Source organism: Heptranchias perlo, chromosome 7 (genome assembly GCF_035084215.1).
Source record: "Heptranchias perlo isolate sHepPer1 chromosome 7, sHepPer1.hap1, whole genome shotgun sequence".
Taxonomy (NCBI): Eukaryota; Metazoa; Chordata; class Chondrichthyes; order Hexanchiformes; family Hexanchidae; genus Heptranchias; species Heptranchias perlo.
This window is the reverse complement of record NC_090331.1, coordinates 92834652-92857270: the sequence shown is the minus strand read 5'-3', so window position 1 is coordinate 92857270 and position 22619 is coordinate 92834652. Positions and strand designations below refer to the sequence as shown.

General features: G+C 43.3%; 1 protein-coding gene across 1 annotated transcript in view; it reads left to right on the top strand.

Annotated features, from left to right (window-relative positions):
* The window catches only part of LOC137323411 (sperm-associated antigen 16 protein), a 982420-nt gene that overhangs the window by 61038 nt on the left and 898763 nt on the right, over positions 1–22619 (top strand). The window contains exons 5-6 of the mRNA XM_067986887.1: positions 3896–4033; positions 4157–4264. Coding sequence (XP_067842988.1) covers positions 3896–4033; positions 4157–4264 — 246 coding nt within the window. The remainder of the gene's footprint in view (positions 1–3895; positions 4034–4156; positions 4265–22619) is intronic.

The window sequence follows — 22619 nt, the reverse complement described above, 5'->3', positions numbered from 1 at the left end:
GAGTCCAGCACGTGAGTGCAAAAGACGAGGCTGAAGTGTTTGCAACCATCTTCAGCCAGAAGTGCTGAGTGGATGATCCATCTCGGCCTCCTCCTGATATCCCCACCATCACAGAAGCCAGTCTTCAGCCAATTCGATTCACTCCACGTGATATAAAGAAATGGCTGAGTGCACGGGATACAGCAAAGGCTATGGGCCCCGACAAACATCCCGGCTGTAGTGCTGAAGACTTGTGCTCCAGAACTAGCCGCGCCTCTAGCCAAACTGTTCCAGTACAACTACAACACTGGCATCTACCCTACAATGTGGAAAATTGCCCACAAAATCCAATCCGGCCAATTACTGCCCCATCAGTCTACTTTCAATCATCAGCAAAATGATGGAAGGTGTTGTCGACAGTGCTATCAAGCGGCACTTACTCACCAATAACCTGCTCACCGATGCTCAGTTTGGGTTCCGCCAGGACCACTCGGCTCCAGACCTCATTACAGTCTTGGTCCAACATGGACAAAAGAGCTGAACTCCAGAGGTGAGGTGAGAGTAACTGCACTTGACATCAAGGCAAAATTTGACCGAGTGAGGCATCAAGGAGCCCGAGTAAAATTGAAGTCAGTGGGAATCGGGGAAAACTCTCCAGTGGCTGCAGTCGTACCTAGCACAAAGAAAGATGGTAGTGGTTGTTGGAGGCCAATTATCTCAGCCCCAGGACATTGCTGCAGGAGTTCCTCAGGACAGTGTCCTAGGCCCAACCATCTTCAGCTGCTTCATCAATGACCTTCCCTCCATCATAAGGTCAGAAATGGGGATGTTCGCTGATAATTGCAGTGCTCCGTTCCATTCGCAACCCCTCAGATAATGAAGCACTCCGTGCTCACATGCAGCAAGACCTGGACAACATCCAGGCTTGGGCCGATAAGTGGCAAGTAACATTCGCGCCAGACAAATGCCAAGCAATGACCATCTCCAAGAGAGAGTCTAACCACCACCCCCTTACATTCAACAGCATTATCATCATCGAATCCCCCACCATCGACATCCTGACGGTCACCATTGACCAGAAACTTAACTGGACCAGCCATATAAATACTGTGGCTACAAGAGCAGGTTAGAGGCTGGTTATCCTGCAGCGAGTGACTCACCTCCTGATTCCCCAAAGCCTTTCCACCATCTACAAGGCACAAGTCAGGAGTGTGACGGAATACTCTCCACTTGCCTGGATGAGTGCAGCTCCAACAACACTCAAGAAGCTCGACACTGTCCAGGACAAAGCAGCCCGCTTGATTGGCACTCTATCCACCACCCTAAACATTCACTCCCTTCACCACCGGCGCACTGTGGCTGCAGTGTGTACCATCCACAGGATGCACTGCAGCAACTCACCAAGGCTTCTTCGACAGCACCTCCTAAACCCACGACCTCTACCACCTAGAAGGACAAGGGCAGTAGACACATGGGAACAACACCACCTGCATGTTCCCCTCCAAGTCGCACACCATCCCAACTTGGAAATATATCACCATTCCTTCATCGTCGCTGGGTCAAAATCCTGGAACTCCCTACCTAACAGCACTATGGGAGAACCTTCACCTCACATACTGCAGCGGTTCAAGAAGGCGGCTCATCACCACCTTCTCAAGGGCAATTAGGGATGGGCAATAAATGCTGGTCTTGCCAGCAATGCCCACATCGCATGAACGAATAAAAAAAAATTGGTGTGCTTTTTAACAATGTGGGAACATCATGCTGATGATTTTAGTGGACCTGGTCCACTAAAACCCAAAGGTCTCTCCTGCTCTGATATCCCAAGTACATTCCTTCTAGCAAATCTCATAACCTTACATTTTCCTGTTTTAAATTACATCTGCCATATCTCTGCGTGCACATTTATAGATAGTTGGATAGATATATGCAAATGTGGACAGTTTGGACACAATTCCTTCAACTGCAGCCCCATCACTGAACCTAGTGGCACTCCACTGGTAACTGGCTGCCAACGAGATACCTGCCCATGCACTACTACTCCTTGTTGTCAATCAATCAACCATTTGCCAATCTAATACATTCCCATCTATTCCTTGGGCTCAGACCTTATGTTGTAGCCTATTATGTGGGACAGTGTCAAATGCCTTCCTGAAATCCAGGTAGATAAATCCACTGTTTCTCCCTTATCTCTTCAAAGAAACCCCAATGAATTAGTCAAGAATGACCTCCCACTCCTAAAATTATGCTGACTGTCTTGGATTAGCTCAAGCCCCTCAAGATGCTCCCTTATATTGTACCTCATTATACTTTTGAACATTTCCCCAACAGTGAAAATAAGGTTTACAGGTCTATAATTTATGGTTTATCCGTTGCCTTTTTTTTTGAAGATGGGCGTAACATTTGCTATTTTTCAATCGTCCGGGGTTTGGCCTGAGTCCAGTGAACTCTGAGAAATATCCACAAGAGGGCTCGCAATCATTTGAGCCAACTCCTTCAGAACCCTGGGATGAAAGTTGTCAGAGACAAGAGCCTTATCTACCTTGAGTTTCCAACGACCTCCCGAATATGTCCCCTCTTGTGATTTTAATATTTTTCAGTCCACATCCACCTTTAAAGTGTGCCTCCAATTCTAATATTTCTCCCCCCATTTCTTTTGTAAACATTATTGAAAAATAATGGTTAAGTACTTCAGTAATTTCTCTGCCTTTGGACACAAGTACACCATTGTCATTTTTTAGTGGACCAACCCCCCCATGCACCTTTTTGTTTACTCCAGATATACTTGAAAAATGCTTTACTGCTCTGCTTCATGTTCCAGCTATGTTTTGCTCATGATCTTTCTTTGCAGCTCTCATCAGTTTCTTCACATTCCTCAGTCTATCTTTATAGATCTCCCTATCCTGTTCCTTCTTGAACGTTTAAGAACATTTGAATGATTTCTCTTTCTCCCTAATGTCTTTCACAACTTTGTTAGTAAGCCAAACTGGTGTTACCCTTTTACCCTGTCCTTGACCTATTTCAGGTATAAATTCTTCTTGCATCTTAAAAACTATTCTATTTTCCTTCCACATCTTTTCCTTCCAATATCTCTTCCCATTTTACCATTCTCATGCATTATTTCATATCCTTAAAATTAGCTTGTTTAAAATTTAGCTTTTTAGTTACCTTCCTTTTTATTTTCTGCCCTTTTGTCTACCACGAATGTCAGAACATTCTGGTCACTAGATCTCAAATGTTCCATCTTCACTCGTTAGAACTAAATCCAAGATTGCATTAACCCTTGTGGGTTCCTTTAACGTACTGTTTTAGAAATTAGTCTCACAATTTCAATAAATTGCTGTTTGCATGCGGTTTGCCGTTCACTATTGTGCGCTCCAGTCAATATGAGGACGATTGAAATCCCCTAGGATTACTATTGAAGACTCATCTCCTGGAAAACTGTATCAGCCAAATGGTTATTCCTATTACTAACATTTTCCTTTCACTGTCCTTTTAATTATATCCAAAGAGTTTCGGTACCACTTCCAGCATCCAACTCTATTGTAGCTAATTCGTCTCTAACAAATAATTCTCCACCTGCTGCCTTACCTCCCCAATCCTTCCCAACCACACAGAAAACCCTGCAAGTTAACTCCCCAATCATCATTTGATTTCAACTAGGTTTCATTCACTCCTACAACATCTGTTTCCTTCCTATGTGCCAGCACTTCCAGCTGACTATCCTTTAATATTCTTACTCCCTCATTCCAAATTGCTCTTAACCTACAGTCTGTTTTGCATTCCCCTCGATGTAGGGCCATAAGATTTGGAAATGCCACAGTTTTTTTCTCTCATTTTAGTAGTTGTTAGTGAAACGTACAAATCAGTAAGATTTCTGCTTGAAAACCATACGTTCTACATTTTGTCATATCAGGTATGAAATGCTGCAAAGAGGCTCTTTGAAATTGCAGGATGTGGGATTTGTTCCTGATGTTTATACTCACAACCAGCTACTGGAGAATGAGGTGAAAAATTTGAAAAAAGACCTGGAGAACTGCAAGACAACAGCCAAGTATGTAGTAAATAATTTAATGTCATCTGAAAATGTAGAAATTATTTCATGTAGAAGCATATGTGTATGAAATATTCCTATCATAGCAACAGTTAAAACATGCCATTTTTTTTGTATCTATAGCACTGCTAGTGAAACATTAGTAAAACTTAGGAAAGAACGTGATTTCCATAGGTTGCATCATAAGCGTGTGGCACAAGAAAAGAACAGACTTATTAATGATATTAAAAGGTAAGAAAATGTACTTGAGTCTGAGATATTTTAAATGGTCTTTGGAAAGCCCAACCCTATTATAACCATATTAACTAATTATGAAAATGTTAAACTCATAGATTTTGTTTTTAAAAATGAGAAACCAGAAATTTCTTGGCTGTTCTGTATTTGTTATTAAGTACTAACTATTTCAAAGAATAATAGCAATTGTGGAGACCACTTAATTGGATCATGTTTTTCTAACTGGAGGAACTCATTTAGAACTCCTTTATTCATCTGACATTGCTCCCATCGCACCATTCCCAGTGCTCCCAGATTCTGCAACTCCTTCCGATTGTTCGTACCCTTGCGATCCCAGCCCCCCAACGCACCATTCCCAATGCTCCCAGACTCTGCAATTCCGATTGTTTATACCTTGGGATCCCCTTTTGAATACTCCCACATATTATAACCCCCTTCCGTAATGCTCCCACATCTTAACACTGCTATTCCAAAATCATCCTCGTGTCACTGTCACACTTCTCCCAAGTACTCCTATGTGGGTTCTACTTGCCTTCCACCTGGATCATCTTTTCTACCATCTTCCTGTGGATAACAAACTTTTTTTTAAAAAAAAGGTAAGGCATAAATAAAATTGAGTACACTGGTAAACAAATGCATAGCAGTAATAAAGGCCACTGATACACAATTTCCATTAAAATTTGGATGTAATCACATAATTTGAACTTGGAAATATAGCTAACATTCCCATAATACTTTGAATAAGTGTAACAAAATACAATTTTAATCATGGTAAATCAGTGATCATGTAATAGATCTTATATTACATAGTATAAAACAGCGTATCATCTCATTCACTGAACAATTCCATGGAGGAATCACTTGTATTTATAAATAATGTGAACTAACTATTTTCTACCATATTTTGTTGCATCATTTAAGTTTTAAATACAGTCCAGTGTTTATTTAAAGTGAACTACACTCTGTAGAAAAATATTTTCAATATAAAGTACTCCATCCAGTTATATCTCTCCCATATGATTCAGGAAAAGTCTTTAATCTATTAGCAAGAATCATTATATACATCACTATTTCATTCCTAGTGAAACTTGGCATTTTAACAATCTGAAAAGTGTTAACTGCCAAGGGGGAAGAAGCATGATGTGAGGAATGAACTGGACATAAGCGTTCAGCTTCTCCAGCAGTAATATCCATGCTTTAAATATTGCTTCCTGATGAAGTATACTGTCATTTGTAACCATGCTATTCTGAAAAGGCAAACTATACCTGTATGCAAACACTTAGGATTTGCTAATTTAATACATTTTCACTTTAAAAATCCTTAGTCTTTCTGTTTTTTAGGAGCATGCACTGTTACAGCTCCAAAAAAATGAAATTTCTCTTTAACTTTCAAAAATAACAAATTTCACAGCATTCTTGTCTGCTGATGGGGCTAAAGCGTGTATATGGAGTTAGGTCACAGATGAACCATGATCTCATTGAACGGCGGAACAGGCTCGAGGCCTACTCATGTTCCTATGTTTATAATGATAAAATTGTCTAATCTTGTTTTTATGCTTAGTATTTTTAGCATGCTACAATTCCAAAGTCATTGTTTTTACATCTGTTGATGCTCACTGAATGTTACTGGTCAACTTGGAATTCTTGTTTGGATGGGTTGATCCACATCTTGAGCCAATATCCCCTGCCATTAGAAAAAGATAATTAAATAAAAATAAATATATTTGAAAATATAGCATAATTCTGCTCTATCTATAATATATTAAAAATCTTAATGCATTTCCTGTTGTCCTGCTTTAGTCGCACCTTTGAGTCAACTTTTTCCCATTATAACTTCTTACGTCCACATTTATAATGGAAGCTGCCAATGTAAAGCTATCACACTTTAATAATACCTTCCCTCCTGTGGTAGCATTAAAGCATTTTAGTATTGTCTCACAGCTGCTATAGAAAAACATATCATGTTAAAAATGTTATGGTTGTGTGCCCTGGTCCAATTATCTCCTCACCTCCAACGTCACTTCACCTGGAGGCTGCACTTGGTCTTCACTCACCGAGTACAACACCACGGCAAATTGACTAGTAATATATTAAAAGCCTTGTCCAGTATGTACATTATGTTTGCAACACTTTCACTGTAACATTTTGTTGATTGGTTCAAAGTAAAGCAGCAGCAAATCAGAACTGAAGAGGTGGGAAACTTATGAATCAAAAGCAAGGAGAATGGCTGGAAAACGGCCAATGAGAAACTACCAAGGATTTATGAAAATAATCAGTCCTCAATGATCAGTAAGGAGAAACTACTAGGTTTTCAAAAAAATTTAAAAAGTGAGGCCAATTATCCAAAAAGAATTTTAATGTTTTTTTGGAATGATGCCAGGGATGAGGGACTTCAGTTATGCAGAGAGACTAGAGGAGCTGGGATTATTTTCCTGAGAGCAAAGAAGGTAAAGGGGAGATTTGATAGAAGTGTTTAAATTATGAAGGGTTTTGATAGAGTAAATAAAGACAAACTGTTTCCACTTTCAGGAGGGTCGGTAACTAGAGGACACAGATTGGCAAAAGAACCAGAGGGGAGATAAGGAGAAATTTTTTTTACGCAGTGAATTATTATGATCTGGAATGCCTGAAACTGGTGGAAGCAGATTCAATAGTAACTTCCAAAAGGGAATTGGTTATGTCATATTTGTAAGAGCAATCTACTGTAAATACTGATGCAAAGTAATTGTTCAACATGTCCACCATTTCCCCATTGTCAATGACAATATCCCCACTTTCAGTTTTTAAGGGGCCAACACTGCTCCTGACCACCCTCTTTTTCCTAATATAACTATAAAAGTTCTTCGTATTGGTTTTGATATCCCTTGCAAGTTTCTTTTCATACTCTCTTTTTGTAGCTCTTACTATCTGTTTTGTAACCCTTTGTTGATCTTTGTATCTTTCCCATGTATGAGTATGAGACCGAGCCATCGCATTGGATGAGGATTGGGGTGAGTGGTAGTGGTGGGGTGACTAATGCGGAAGTGAGGATGAGCCTTAAGTGGGTGTGAGGAGTGACATGATGGAGTATTCTTGGCAATGCAGAATGAGTTGTGGGGGGCTGCCGGAGGTGATGTGGAACATGGAATGCAGGAGAATCAATACGTGTACTCACTTTTGCTGACCTAGTTAAGTCATTGAAGCGCTTCCTGCACTGGACCCAGGTATGGGAGATGTTGCTGCTGCTGGTGACCTCCTCTGCCACCTCGAGCCAGGCCTCCTCCTCCTCACCCTGGCCAGTACCTGCTGCAGAGAGGCATCTTTGAACCTTGGAGCAGCCTTGACCCTGTGCTGCTCCATATTGTGTTTTCTTGGTGTTTGCTGCAGCCATTGGAGCAATGGCCCTTTAAATAGAGCCGCTCCAGCTGACAGCCTGTCATGCGGGTGCGCAGTCCATGCACTGCACATCTTTCGGATGGCAAACCCAGAAGCCACGTGAAGGGCCGTCAATTAACTTGCGATTGCGTGGGAAATAAGATTTTCGTTGTCTGGTTACCTGCGCATTGACCCTCCCGCTGCCATCCTGTCACCCTTTCAAAATCGAGCCCAGGGTCTCTGTTCCCTGTGAGAACCTCCCTCTCCCTCATCATCTGAGAAGTACTACCAGTGGTATGTGGAGGACACAATGTAAAAGCAAAAGAGATAACTTGCCTTATAAGATCTTCATTCATTGTTGATGCATTCTCCACACATCATTCTTCCTCCTGACCATCCATTCAGGTCTTGCAGGGAGTGCATATGCTTTTTTAGTCAAAATGAAGTGTGCTATAGCACAAATTCATTCCTTTTATAGCTCATGGGACCAGGCGAGTTGTATCGGGTGGCAATACTCAGTGTCAGAACATGCCATCCCTCCATTTGTTTCTTCAGAATGTTGATCAGGACCTGACTCAACTCCAGCATTTTTTTGATGCATCTTTAAAGAAAAACGAACAGTCAAAACAACCCCAACCATGGATGCCTGTGGGGAGAGTTGGAGGCCCCAGTTAAGTTATCAAGTTGTCCAAGGCTTATTTTTGTAACCAGAGATGATCTTCCACAAAAATTACCTTTACAATCTCTCCTTGCAGAAACTAGCTTCATTTGAGAATTATAGTTAGGAAAGATTTCTTGTTTCAGACAGTACTGGAATTAATTCATAATCTCTTTGCTTCTCTCATCTAATCATACCTTCTGGTGCATGCAGAAGAGCATAATATTGATTGCTTATTTCACTTATCACATCTGTCTTCCCAATTGATCCTTCAAGGGATGGTAGTTTGCCTGATATTTCATAAGCTGGGTCATCCATTGATTGCTATTTTCTCTTTGAGGAATGGTATTTAGATATTCCCTTCTATCAGGAAAATTTGGTGTGCTTGGGATAGTAATACTGCATTTGCATTGGAGCCACCAATCTTGGACAATAAAGGGATATTATTTGCACTGCAGTTCCAGACAGAGTGCATCTTGCTTACCATTTTGTTATGTATTCTCCGGTTTAAAAATGGTAAGGGAAAAAATCAAATATATAGATATACATAAAATAAAGGCCACTCATTTATAGTTTTGACAGAATAATGGATCATATTGTAGAATTCAATCCTCAAAGCATCAGGAAAAATTCCAGAATATACCATTTAATAAAAATGGAAATTGACTTCTTCAGTCACTACAAATCAGTGTCCTGATGTTATCTCCTATATAAAATAAACACCTATTATAAAATAGAGAATCCTCTGAGTCACCAAGAGCAATGCCTTGGGAGACCTATTCATAAAAATTTCAGAGAAATGAAAAACATCTCTAACAAAAAAGCAAGAAAAAATGTACTGTCAACATTGGAACAAAAATAATTTACATAGTCTGCAGCACTTTAGGGGCTGCTTTGCACATGGAGATTCTCTTGTTTCCATTTTAACGGTCAAACAAGGAACAATTAGCAAATTCTACTCAAAAGCCACAAAGCTGAGCTTTCAGTTAAACATTTTTCATCAAATTTGCAGCTTTAACAGGGCTAGGGCACAAAATTGTCCGAAGCAGTTCAGCTCCCAAAATGCAGCACAATGTAGGAAATGGATGCAAGGCCTGCTCTCCCACTTCTGTGATCCCCTGTACACCGACTCTCCTTTTGCATGGCATGATAGAATCTATCCTGTACACCAAAGCTTTAGTGTCAGTGTGAAACAGAAACCATTTTGCATCCACACTAAAGTTGTAATGTAAGTGCATCCTAATGTACCCTATCTACCTTTTGTGCCAGCTGGGCTTGGGGGTAATTTTTTTTGTGGTATTTTGGAACAAATTGTTTACAGAAAATGTTGATGTTCTAAGTAGTGATAGCTATGAGAAATAGAGAAAGGAGGACTTAAGTAAGACAGTTATCATCTTTCTCTTTGTTACTTCCATACTACTTGCAGTTTCTGCTTTGGGATTTTTCTTAGGAATGTATGGTTGACCCAAATTAACAAAGAAGATGAACTCACAGCAGTATTCCTAATTCTTTAAAAGTCTGTCTTCAATGTGTATATGTAATTACAACACTCTTTTGGTGGGGAAAATAAACTGGCTCCATATAGTTGAAAAATAGTCAACATTGGCTGTCACCCATATTGGGGTGGATGTAGTGTACATGGATTTTAGGAAAGCCTTTGACACGGTACCACATGGGAGATTACTGGAAAATATTAAGGGGTATGGAATTAGGTGGGAGAATAGAAAACTGGATTAAAAATTAGTTAGAAAGGAGCAAACAGAGTAGGAGTTAAGAGCAATTTTTCAGAGTGGTTGGAAGTAGGTAATGGGTTCACTTCTGTTCACCGTATAGCAATGATTTGGATATAGGTCTATAAGGAGTGATGTCAACATTTGTAGATACCAAAATAGGATGTACAGTTAATTCTTTAGAAGACCAAAGAAAGCTGCAAAGATATATTGATAAAATGGCTTATAAGTGGCTGATGGAATTCAATGTCAGTAAGTGCAAGAAGTATGCATCAACAAAATAACAGCAGTAATTATACTCTGAATGGAAGTAGGCTCAGTGCTGTGGAAGAGCAGAGTGATTTGGGAGTACTGGTTCACAGGACATCCTTCATTAAATGAGGTGCCTAGATTTGGAAACAACACATCAGCTGAGACCTAACCTGTGATTTACAAAGGCTTAGGATTACTTGCTTGCCTTTGTACTCTGTGCTTCTATTTATAAAGCCAACGATCCCGTATGCTTTTGTAACAACCTTATCAACTTGTCCTGCCACCTTCAAAGATTTGTGTATGTAAAGCCCCCAGGGGTCTCTGTTCTTGCACCCTCTTTAAAATTATACCATATTACGATAATTAAGCTTGAGGCTTTTCATCCAGATAGGCGTATACAAAACATTTTGCAATCCATTCATTATATGCACTTTAACTAAAGACAATTGGACAGAAGGCATCATAACATACATTGGCTATATTTTGCTGGAGTGGGATATCTCGCGGCGAGCCCCGTTAGTTAGACTTTTTGGGCCTGATATTTACGTGGAGGTGGGGAGGAAGCGGGGGTGCATGTCAGCAGCTGGGAAACCAGGAAACACCGTGATGACAGAGTTCCTGCCGATTTTAACGGCGGGACCTCATTAGAGTTTTTTTTTTACCCCGTTACCCGCCTGACAGCTGGCTAGATTGAGAGGTTGATCGCTGCCGGGCGGGAAAGTCTGCTGTAAAAGGCAGCAGCCCCCGGACTGCTGGGGATGGTCCCTGGCAACCGAGAAGATTGAGAGTCAGTGGGGGAGAGGCTCGGAGTGAGGAGGGAGGGAGACATTGTTGGGGGGAGGAAATCAAGGAAAAGTAAGAAAAAATATTTTAAAATTTTAAGTTTTCAATTTTAAAAATCTCTTAACAATTTACTACTTGTAGGAATGAGACTCTGTAGTTTCAATTGTTCCATTTCTGGGCTGGAGAGGTTGAGTGGCATTGCAGGAACATAAATCTCGTCATTAGAAAGGTACTTACGCTGTTGAGTACTTGCCCTAAAATAATGTACAAATGCAGCAATTTCTTGAAACTCATGGAGAGGTTGAAGGCATAACTACCGTTTTCGTGAGGTTAATGGTGGAGTGGTTCAAATTGTCCAGCATCTTGTGGAGATTCTCAATTCACGGGGTATCTCTTCCTCACCGCAAGTTGCTGGCCGAATTGCTTATTAATAACAGCCTGCGTATTAAACTCACCGTTACTCGGCAGCCAAATCTGGGCCTCTATCTTTGCAAGCATATGTGAGCGTCTGTTGTTTTCAGTGAGAGAATGAAATACTGGTGGATGTTATGTAAAGAAATATCTGATGTAATATGTTGTACTTATAAGTTACTAAGAGTTACAGAATTGTTTGTGTTTACGATTTTGGGTCTCAGTTCAAAACATGGAAACAGATTGCCTTACACATGACTTGTGCTAATGTTGTGCTTTTGAGCCTGAACTATATGCTATTTAATTTCACATTTACAGAAACTTTAAAGAACCATAGAAAAGATACAGCACAGAAGGGGGCCATTCGGCCCATCGTGTCCACGCCGGCTTCATAGTTCATCAGCCCTACAAAGCAAAACACTGCATTATTTTCTGAGATCTTCCCTCAGTATATTGTTCAATGTTTTGTTGCTTCTGATGTATCTATCCGATAGAGAAAGAGCATTTAGCGTTCTGTACTGGCAAGGTTGCATAAACAAAATCACCATTTTATACATAACACTATCGTGAAACATATATATCAAATGGTGAATATTCTGTTGGTGCATTATTTTTAAAAATTCTACTGAAATGTTTAGATGAACTCCTCATGGGTGTGGATATGCAGCATAAAATAGCACAAGACTGTGGGAAATACAAAATTTAGGTTAATGTATTGATACTCTTTTGAGGTTACATTGGAGCAGAGTAGATTGGCATATTTGGCTCGGTTATAGCATTTTCATCTGAGTCAGAAGGTTGTGGATTTAGCCCACTACCCCCCCACCACCCCTCGCCTGCCAGGATTTGAGCGTATAATCTAGGATGACACTTCATTGTAATACTGAGGCAGTGCTGCCTTGAAAATAAGCTGTTAAACCAAAGACCCATCTGCCTGTTCAGGTGGGCATAAAAGATCCCATGGCATTATTTGTAGAAGAGCAGTGAGTTCTTCCAGTCTCCTGGCCATGTTCATCCCTCAACCAACGACAGCAAAAAAATAGATTATTTGGTCATTTATCTCATTTACTGTTTGTAGGACCTTGCACAAATTGGCTGCCATGTTTCCTTATGATATAAAACCTCAAAAGTATTTAATTGGCTGTGAAGCACTTCGAAGGGTACTGAGGACATGATAGGTGCTATATAAATGCAAATTTGTTCTTTCATTTAAAAAGGGCTTTATGTTGCTCATAATATGCTTTGTGCTGATACTTCAGGTTAAAACTTCCTGTTTTTATGCATTGCCAGAGGAGCATTGTGCTGTGGGGGGATCACCCAACTTGTATAACACGGTTGTTCCTTCCAGAATTTCAGGATGGAATGGACAGTCAGGTGGCAGGTGCAATTTAATGTGGAGAAATGTACGGTAATGCATTTTGGAGGAAAACAAGGAAAGGGAATACACACTCAATGGAAAGATACTGCAAGGTTACATCGAGTTACATCGAAACTACAGCAGAGAAACAGACCATTCAGCCCAATTGGTCTATGCCGGCGTTTATGCTCCACATGAGACTTCTTTCTCCCTACTTCATCTAACCCCATCAGCAGACCCTTCTAATCCTTTCTCCCTCATGTGTTTAAATGCATCTATGCTATTTGCCTCAACTACTCCTTGTGGTAGCGCGTTCCACATTCTTACCATTCTTTGGGTAAAGATTTATTAGCGACTATTTTTATTTATGACCTCTAGTTCTGGACTCCCCTGCAAGTCGAAACATTTTCTCTACGTCTACCCTATCAAACCCTTTCATTATCTTAAAGATCTCTATCAGGTCACCCTAAGCCTTCTCTTTCCTAGAGAAAAGAGCCCCAGCCTGTTCAGCCTTTCCTGATAAGTATATCCTCTCAGTTCTGGTATCATCCTTGTGAATCTTTTTTTGCACCCTTTCCAATGCCTCTATATCCTTTCTATAGTATAGAGACCAGAACTGTGCACAACGCTCCAAGTGTGGTCTAACCCATGTTCTATACAAGTTCTATCCCTCTAGAAATGAACCCCAGTGCTTGATTTGCCTTTTTTATGGCCTTGTTAATCCGCGCCGCTACTTTTAGTGATTTGTGTATCTGTACCTCTAGATCCCTTTGCTCCTCTATCCCATTCAGATCCTTATTAGTCAAGCATTGGCTGCAGTTCCTCAAAAAAGCACAGTGACAATTTACTTCAAATTTGGTATTGACATGCAGAATTTGTTGTACCTGATCCTAGATAATTTGAACATTGAAGGAGTGGAATCCATTTCTACTTAGGAAATCCAATGGCTCCAGTAGGAGCATGCATTGTAATGTGGGTGCCATCTATTGCCCTGAACTCTGGGGGATCCAGCAACATGGAGAGCATTGAATAATCTTTTCATGTTGCTGCTTAGGAGTCATCCTAAAATGGCTGAATTCCCTAGCTTTACTGAAGATGGTATTGGTGACCTGACATACGCAGGCTTGGATGGCTCCCTGGCTGATGCTGCATCAATCCTCGTTTACAGCTTGGAAGGTGCCTGTGGCATAAAAGCTGGACATCCATTTTTGTCCAATTTAGTGCTGCTGCACTAGAGGCTAGAGTTGGAAGAACAGGGAATTGTGGGGAGGTTTAGGGCTAAAGGAGATTACAGGGATAGGGAGGAGAGAGGTCATGAAGGGATTTAAACACGAGGATGAGAATTTTAAATTGGAGGCTTTGGGGAAAGGGGATCCAATATAAGTGAGCAAGAATGAGATGATGGGCCAGTGGGGCTTGGTGCGGGATAGGATATGGGCAGCAAAGTTTATGGAGGATGGCCAGGAGTTCATTGGAATAGTTGAGTCTGGAAGTGACAAAGGCATGGATGAGGGTTTCAGCAGCATTCGGGCTGAGGCAGGGGCAGAGGCTTACCCTGATTGTTATGGAGGTGGAAGGAGGGGGTTTTTATGATGGGGAAGCTATGGTTTCAGAATCTCAGCTCGGGGTCCAACAGAACGCCGAGGTTGTGAGCAGTCGGCTTAAACTTGAGACATTGGCCAGGGAGGAGGATGGAATTGATGACAAGGGTACGGAGCTTGTGGCGGGGGCTGAAGGCAGTAGTTTTTGGTATTCCCAATGTTTAATTGCGGCTCATCCGAGACAGGATGTCTGACAAGCAGTCTGATAACACGGGTAGTGGAAGGGTAGATAGAGATGGTGAAGAGATAGGATTGGTTGTAACAGTGTACACGTGGAAGCTGACTCTATGGGCATAATGTTTACTCTGAGCCGGGTACCCCATGCATCCACAGATATTCACGTCGGGAACCCGGAAGCGAGTTGAGTGCGTCACAATCTGCGATTGCAACTCAATTGAAGGTGAGTATTTGAACTTCGGGTTTCCCACGCACCAGGCAGCCAGATTGATAGGCAGTGAAAGGAGCTGCAATTCACGGAGGGTGTTGGGAGGGAGGGAGAGAGAGAGATCATCGGGCTTCGAAAAAAATCGAAGAGGGTAGGGGAGGTGGATGACATTGTGGGGGGGTGGGGTGGTGGTGTCAGCCAGCATCAGGGATCGGGGGTGTCAGCCAGCATCTGACATCGGGTAGGGGGGGTGGGGGGTCAGCCAGCATGAGAAATCAGGGGGGTCAGCCAGCATCGGACATCGGCGGGGTCAGCCGATCGCAGGGCTTCTGTCGGCCAGGTGAGCTTGCTGGGCCTGGGTGAAGCACTCCTGCTCCCCCGGGCCCAAAAGCAGTGCAATAAAGGCACTCACCTCATGGATCCGGCCCTTCCCGCCTGCTTTCATCTGACGTGAATTGGAAGCGATGGGAAACCAATACATAAAATATTAAGTACTTCAGGTATCTGTGAGGTACATTGCCCTTTTAAGTATTGGCCCGCCGGCTTTAAGTGGAGGCGGGACTTCCTGGTGTCTGCTGTCCATACGCAGACAAACCCGTCTGGGTTAAACCCAGAAGTGGGCGAGTTGCAGCTGGGATGTGGTCCCGTTCCAAAAAGCTGTTATTTTAATCTCCCACGTGCCCCCAACCTACCCGTTCTTGGGGTGGGTTGTCTACTTCAGCCAATGCTGTTCATTTCAATTTTTGCTCATCACTTGGTTGCTTAGCTGGCTGTCATCAGTAAATTTTATGAGATCTTTAGAGCTCAACCATGTTGCATACAAGTAAAATAGACAGCAGAAGGCCAGCTTAGCCCATGCTAGAAAAATATCATTTGATCAGGTAGGGAAATAATCTTTGATATTTAAAGTGTTTGAACATGGTTCAATATGCACCAGTTGCCCTCCAATACCTTATCCATATCGCCATTCTTAATGGCAGGATTTTCCTGTGAGCGGCAAATGAAGGGCGCCCACTGTTCATTGGACATGCACTTGCACATAGACTTTTCATGGGCTTTTACATGGCAAGTTCGTCTCGTGGGGCCCTCGATCCAATGTGTCGCCCTCTCCCTGTCATCTGGAACCAATGGAAACGGGGCAAGCAACTGTGTATCCCCTTAACCAATCAGATTGAAGCATGTTAATAAGCCATGCAGAGACTGAACCAGGAAGTATAAGTTAGAATAGTGAATTCAATGTCAAATCAGATACATAAAGAGAGGGTAAGAAATATTGAATTAAGAGACGGTGAAAACAGGCAGAAAGAAAAAGTAAAAAAAATTAAAATTTTTGTTTTTAAATGACCAACAAAATTTAAAACCTGAAGGAATGAGACTCCACACTTGTAAAAGTTACTTTTCAGTGCCAGAGAGGTTGTTTGGTAGTCATTAAGATTTACCAGTCTGTTAACAGAATGCTTAAACTTAAAATAACATGACGTACCTTTTTTTGGTGAGATTAGTTCATATCCATCAAGGCAGTGCAGGAACTTCATGCCATTCCATTCAGCCAGCCGGCAAGATGCTGTTCTCGCGAAGCTTGAGGAGCAGAGCATCTGGTCGAGCAACTTCCGGATTTCTGCATTTAACTGCGCATGTGCGGTTGCTGGAAGTTGCTCTACCATTAGCACAGAAATAACGGTGAGCCCTGTTAGCCTCGCCGTTATCTTCACCGGAAAATCCGGCCCAATGTGTGAACCCAGAAAGTGAGAGTTGACAAGCTGTTCAAATGGAACGGCGGAAATTACAGCTCAGCCAGTTCCTACCCACACCGAGCTTCCACACACTCACTTTCCAGCAATAGTAACTCAATAGTGATAATGAGTGGGAACCCTGGCTGACTCGTTTTGTTTCCCCTGCCCCCTCTCTATCCCAGGGCTGCTGAGGCCAACTGTAGCAGATCATCTAATAGCATAGACAAATAATCAAACATGCAACTTTACGTTTGCATGATACAGTTACATGCTGGTTTTACCCACTGGTCTGTAAAAACACTCGGATCAGTTTCCTAAAGCTTTTTAAGGAATATTAATCAAAAGGCATTAAACGAATTCTTAACCCATTTACCATAACTCCTCATTAAAGAATCTTCTGGAAATTCACTGTCCCACGTTTAAGGAAGTACTGAATTTAGCTTGACTGAACTGTTTTACACCTCCTGGTCTGGATTATATTAAGTTTTGTACTACCAACACCCTATTATGATGCTCATATAAGATATTAAATGAGTGACTTAATCTCGTCTTGTCAAAGTCATCAAAGAGGAAGTCAGACTATCAAATCATGAACTAATATTCTTTATTAACACGCTTAAGATAATATAATTAGTAGCATCTTAATGTTAAACTGAAAGAATATAGAAGGTACTGATGTAGGTATTATTAACTAACACCTAAGTTACAAAGGCAGTTCTAGTCTACCACATTAATACAGCATTAGCTGGGCTCTCTTTATTATAAATTGATGGAATTAATGTCTGAGGTTACAAAGGCAGTTCCAGCATATTACAGTAGCACAGTGTTAGCTGGGCTCTTTTATTATAAGTTTGATATTGATGTTAGTGTCCAAGATTACAGTCCTGTGATGCACCTTTGGACATTTTACACATTAAAAGTGCTATATAAATGCAAATTGTTGTTGTTGTATTGACATAAAGACAGCAAGGTAGGTTTAGATTAGACCCTATATAGCTGAAAAGTTAATAGCTTTGAATAACAAGTCTCAGGTATACTGGGAGTGTAGTTTGTTCAGTGTAATGCTGATAAACTTGTAACGTTAGCAAAAATTTCAAAGATTATATGATAACCTCCTGAATCGGCGGAGTAGAGTTGCTGGTCTTGTTTCCCTCTGGGACTCTTGGCTAGTTTATGGGATGTCAATGTGATGAATCTCATTCTGGTGTTGTAGTCCTTCTTCCTGCTTTTGGTGTTTGTTCTCTCAGTAACTAAACTTTGCTTTGTTATCAGAAACTTAATATATCTGCCTACGTCTAGTTAATGGAGTTCTTAAAAATTTCTCTGAACACCCGTAACTCTTTCTTTCCTTTCTTTCCTTCTTTCCTTTCTTTCCTTCTTTCCTTTCTTTCCTTCTTTCTCTCGTCCTCTATTCCTCTCCTTCTTGAGTAACTGTTCTGCTGGCTCTGCAGTTTTCTGTTAAGAACACCATCTATTATTCACAAAACAAATTGCTTCAACTTCATTTGACCAATTGCTGTAACATGGCTCTTTTCAAATTCGACATAGTGACCAGTTGGAGTAATGCACTTTTATGGCAGAAATTCCCTTATTTGGTGACAAAATTCTTGGACAGGCACACGTTAAGCACTTATAATGAACAACCCTTAAGTGCTTGGGAAATAAGATCAGGTTGACCCATTAGTTAGGACTGTTTATCTTTATTAGGCTGTAAAAACCTGTATGACCTCTGAGACAAGCGTTAAGTCTTTGGTGCTATCTGTGAGAATTCCTGTAAGTCTCCATGGGGGGGATGAGGCAAGACAAGATGGCCACTCTTTCGGTCATCAGAACGTAATCTTCATTCATCATTTGACAAGTCTGAATGTTTTTAATTCCAGTGTCTAACTATGGCCACTTGGTTGGAATCAGCTGCTAAGTGTGAAAGTTTTCTTCAACCAATGGATGCAGTATATTTGGATTTCCAAAATGCATTCGATAAGGTGCCACATCAAATGTTACTGCACAAGATAAGAGCTCATGGTGTTGGGGGTAATATACTGGCATGGATAGAGGATTGGCTAACTAACAGAAAACAAAGAGTCGGGATAAAAGGGTCATTTTCAAAATGGCAATCTGTAACTAGTTGGCTGCCGCAGGGATCAGTGCTGGGGTCTCAACTATTTACAATATATATCAATGACTTGGATGAAGGAACAGAGTATATTGTGGCCAAATTTGCTGATGATGCAAATATAGGTGGAAAAGCAAGTTGCGAGGAGGACACAAAGGGCCCGATTTTAGCAGGGATGCGGGTTCTCGGCGGATGGGCAAGCGGGAGCGTTGGTAACGCGCCCGGTGAAATTAGTGGGTTTTCCGCGCGATCGTAGCAGGCAACCCACTAATTGGATTCACTTACCTGCTCCTCCGGGTTCCCCGCTGCTGATCTGCGCGTCGGGCAGGCTGCGCATGCGCAGTAAGATCTGTCAGCTGGAGGCGCTCTATTTAAAGGGGCAGTCCTCCACTGACAGATGCTGCAACCAATAGCAAAGATGACTGCATGGAGCAGCCCAGGGGGAAGGCTGCTCCCAGTTTAATGATGCCTCACCCCAGGTATCAATACATGGGGTGAGGAGGAGGGGGAGGACAGAGATCTTCCACCCGGCGGGCGGGAGGAAGCGGCCCGCCTCCGCCACCAGGAAGGCCTGGCTCGAGGTGGCAGAGGGGGTCACCTGCACCACCAACATATCGCCCACCTGCACATAGTGCAGGAGGCGGTCCAATGACCTCAGTAGGTCAGCCAAAGTGAGTACACGTAGTCTTTCCCCTACACTCCGTCTGCCACATCACTGCCCCCACCCCACATCTCCTTCGGCACTGCCAACACTACTCTGTCACATCACCCCTCATACCCACTCAAACCCCATCCTCATCTTACCTGCACCTACTCACCTCGCCAGTACTCACCCCGCCACTACCACTCAACCCAATCCTCATACAATCTCATGGCTCTATCCCATACTCACCCTCTCGTGCATCTCTCTCACGGCCAGCCTCACTCAACCTGCCACCACCTGTGCTGCAGCCACAGGGCATGCATCACATATGTGCAGTAGGCAGCGTAAGGCAAACGTGTTGTGAGCATGAAGGGCATGCACAAGGGTGTTTGAGGGTTTGTCATGGTTGTTACTTATATTGAATTTCAGAACAACTCACATCACACATTATATTGGCACCACTACTGCCATGTCTTCGCGAATCCTGTCCGGTTTGTGCAATAATGCCCGCTCCTGGGTATCACTATGAGGACCCACCACTGATGCCACCCATTGTGTCACTGCAGAGTGGGTGTAGGTGTATTTGCAGGGCTCTTCTGCGCAGACGACTGAGAGACGTCGGCGATGTCCCCGGTTGCACCCTGGAAGGCTGTGGAGGAGAAGTTCGGGAGGGCAGTGGTGACTTTGTCAGCGACAGGTAGGAAGATGGTGCACGGGCCAGCCAGGAGCAGCTCGGCATGAAAGAGGCTGCAGATGTCCACGGCTACATGTCGAGTGACTCTGAGCCTCCGTGTGCACTGCTGCTCAGAGAGGTCCAGGAGGCTGATCCTCGGTCTGTGGACCCTGTGGCGAGGGTAGTGCCCTCTGCGACGCGCATCTCTCTGCGGTAGCCCTCCCTCCTGCTGTACAGGTGGATGTGTCACAGCACTCTGTTGTGGAGCTCCACGTGTCAGAGGTGGATGGCGAGGCTGGTGAGGCTGGTGATGCTGTTCGCCCTCCGAGGAGGTCATGACTGCAGCTACGGCGGCCCCCATCCACAAGATGTACATCTGAGGGGGTCTGCAAGGTAGGTACATGTCTCCGGACCCCGGGGTAAGTGTGCATGTTGGTGACTTTGACCATCAGGAGGAGGGTGGTGGAGGCTAAACTTTGTCCCAAGTGACAGAGTGGCCTCTTGCAATGGGTGAGGGTCTCCCCACCCCCCCCCCCCCACCCTGTCAAATGGACCTTTGCAGCTGCCACAGGCTGACAGCTGCAACACGTCCATTCGAGCTGGGAGTGTTTCCCCCAGTGTGGGAAACAGTCCCATGTTGATCAAAAATCACACACAGTCCCTTAATCAGGTCAGTTAATGACCTGAAATACCAAACTAAATATTGTCAAGTGGCATCCCGCTGGCTTTAATTGCCTGCGGGATTCCCACCAGCGGGGGCTGCGCGCGCACGTCAGCGGGGAACCCGGAAGTGGGCGGGATCGAGGCGGGATCCGGTCTGGCTCCTGCATGTCAAGATTTTCGAGGCCCCCTGCCGAGAACGTACACGATAGCGGGTGCTAAAATCGGGCCCAAAGTGTCTGCAAAGGGATATTGACAGGTTAAGCGAATGGGCAAAAATTTGGCAGATGGAATATAATGTGGGAAAATGTGAAGTCATCCACTTTGGGAGGAAAAATCAAAAAGCAAAATATTATTTGAATGGAGAAATACTACAAAATGCTGCGGTACAGAGGGATCAGGGTGTCCTCGTACATGAAACACAAAAAGTCAACATATGGGTGCAGCAGGTAATCCAGAAGGCAAATGGAGTGTTGGCCTTTATTTGTAGGGGGATGGAGTATAAAAGCAAGGAAGTCATGCTACAACTGTACAGGGTGCTGATGAGACCACACCTGAACTACTGCGTACAGTTCTGGTGCCCTTATTTAAGGAAGGATATACTTGCATTGGAGGCAGTTCAGAGAAGGTTCACTAGGTTGATTCCAGGTATGGAAGGGTTATCTTTGAGGAAAGATCGAACAGGTTGGGTCTATACTCATTGGAGTTTAGAAGAATGAGAGGAGATCTTATAGAAACATATAAGATTCTGAGGAGACTCGATAGGGTAATGCTGAGAGGATGTTACCCCTCGTGGCGGGAATCTAAAACTAGGGGGCATAGTCTCAGAATGAGGGGTCGCCCATTTATGACGGAAATGAGGAGGAATTTCTTCTCCCAGAAGGTCGTGAATCTTTGGAATTCTTCACCCCAAAAAGCTGTGGAGGCTGAGTCATTGGAGGTGATTTTAGGAGGCAAATGCGGGTGTGTTGGGGGCGGGGGGGCTCCGAAAATCGCACAAATCCTGTTCAAGTTCGGAAGCCGGCTCCAACCTGCCGACTTCCGAGTTTCCCAGGGACCCACCTATGTGTGCATGGGCGACCCGAAAACGGAAGTCCCGTCGGCAATTAAAGCCGGCGGGATGACAATTAAAGAGCCAAATGTACCTCATTGAGGTACTTGAGGCACTTTACTTGTGACCGATGAAGGGACTAGAAAGATTTTTAACTTACCTGGGCGGCTTGCCCACGGCTTCTGATTCATGCCTGGTGAAGGGCCGGATCAGGGGAAAAGAAACTAAATACATTAAATAAAATACCATGCAATGAAGTGAAAACACTAAATGCACCTACCTTTGAAACCTGCTCCGATACCCAATGTTTCCCGCTCCGATGTCCCCCTCTTCACCCTCCCGATTTTCCCTGGTGTTCCCCCGATCTCACCCTCCCAGTTCAGTGCCAGATCTTCCATTCTCCCCCCACCCCGGTCATCCATTCCAGCGCCGGATGACGTCTGGCTCACTCTCTTTCTCGCCCCCCCCCCCCTAACATTGCAGCTCCTGATGGCTGCCAGTGTGTCAATCAGGCTAGTCGCCGGGTGCGAAACCTGGAGAGGACGTTAACCACTATCAATCAACATGCGATTGCGTCGGAAACGGTAAGTTTGGTTCATGTGGGTTTGCCACGCACCCAATCGCGCCCCCCCCCCCCCCCCCCCCGCACTGCCATCCCGCCTCCCCGCTAATATCGGGGCCATTGAATACATTCAAGGCTGAGTTAGACAAATTTTTGATCAGCGAGGGAGTCAAAGGATATGGGGAAAAGGTGGGAAAGTCGAGTTGAGGTAAAAATCAGATCAGCCATGATCTCGTTAAATGGTGGAGCAGGCTTGAAGGGCCAAATGGCCTACTCCTGCTCCTATCTCTTTTTTTCTATGTACCTTGAAGTACCCATGGCGCTTGGCCTTAATTTTTTCTTTTTTCCCCAAAGTTCAGCAGGAATGCTGGAAACCCAATTTTGAG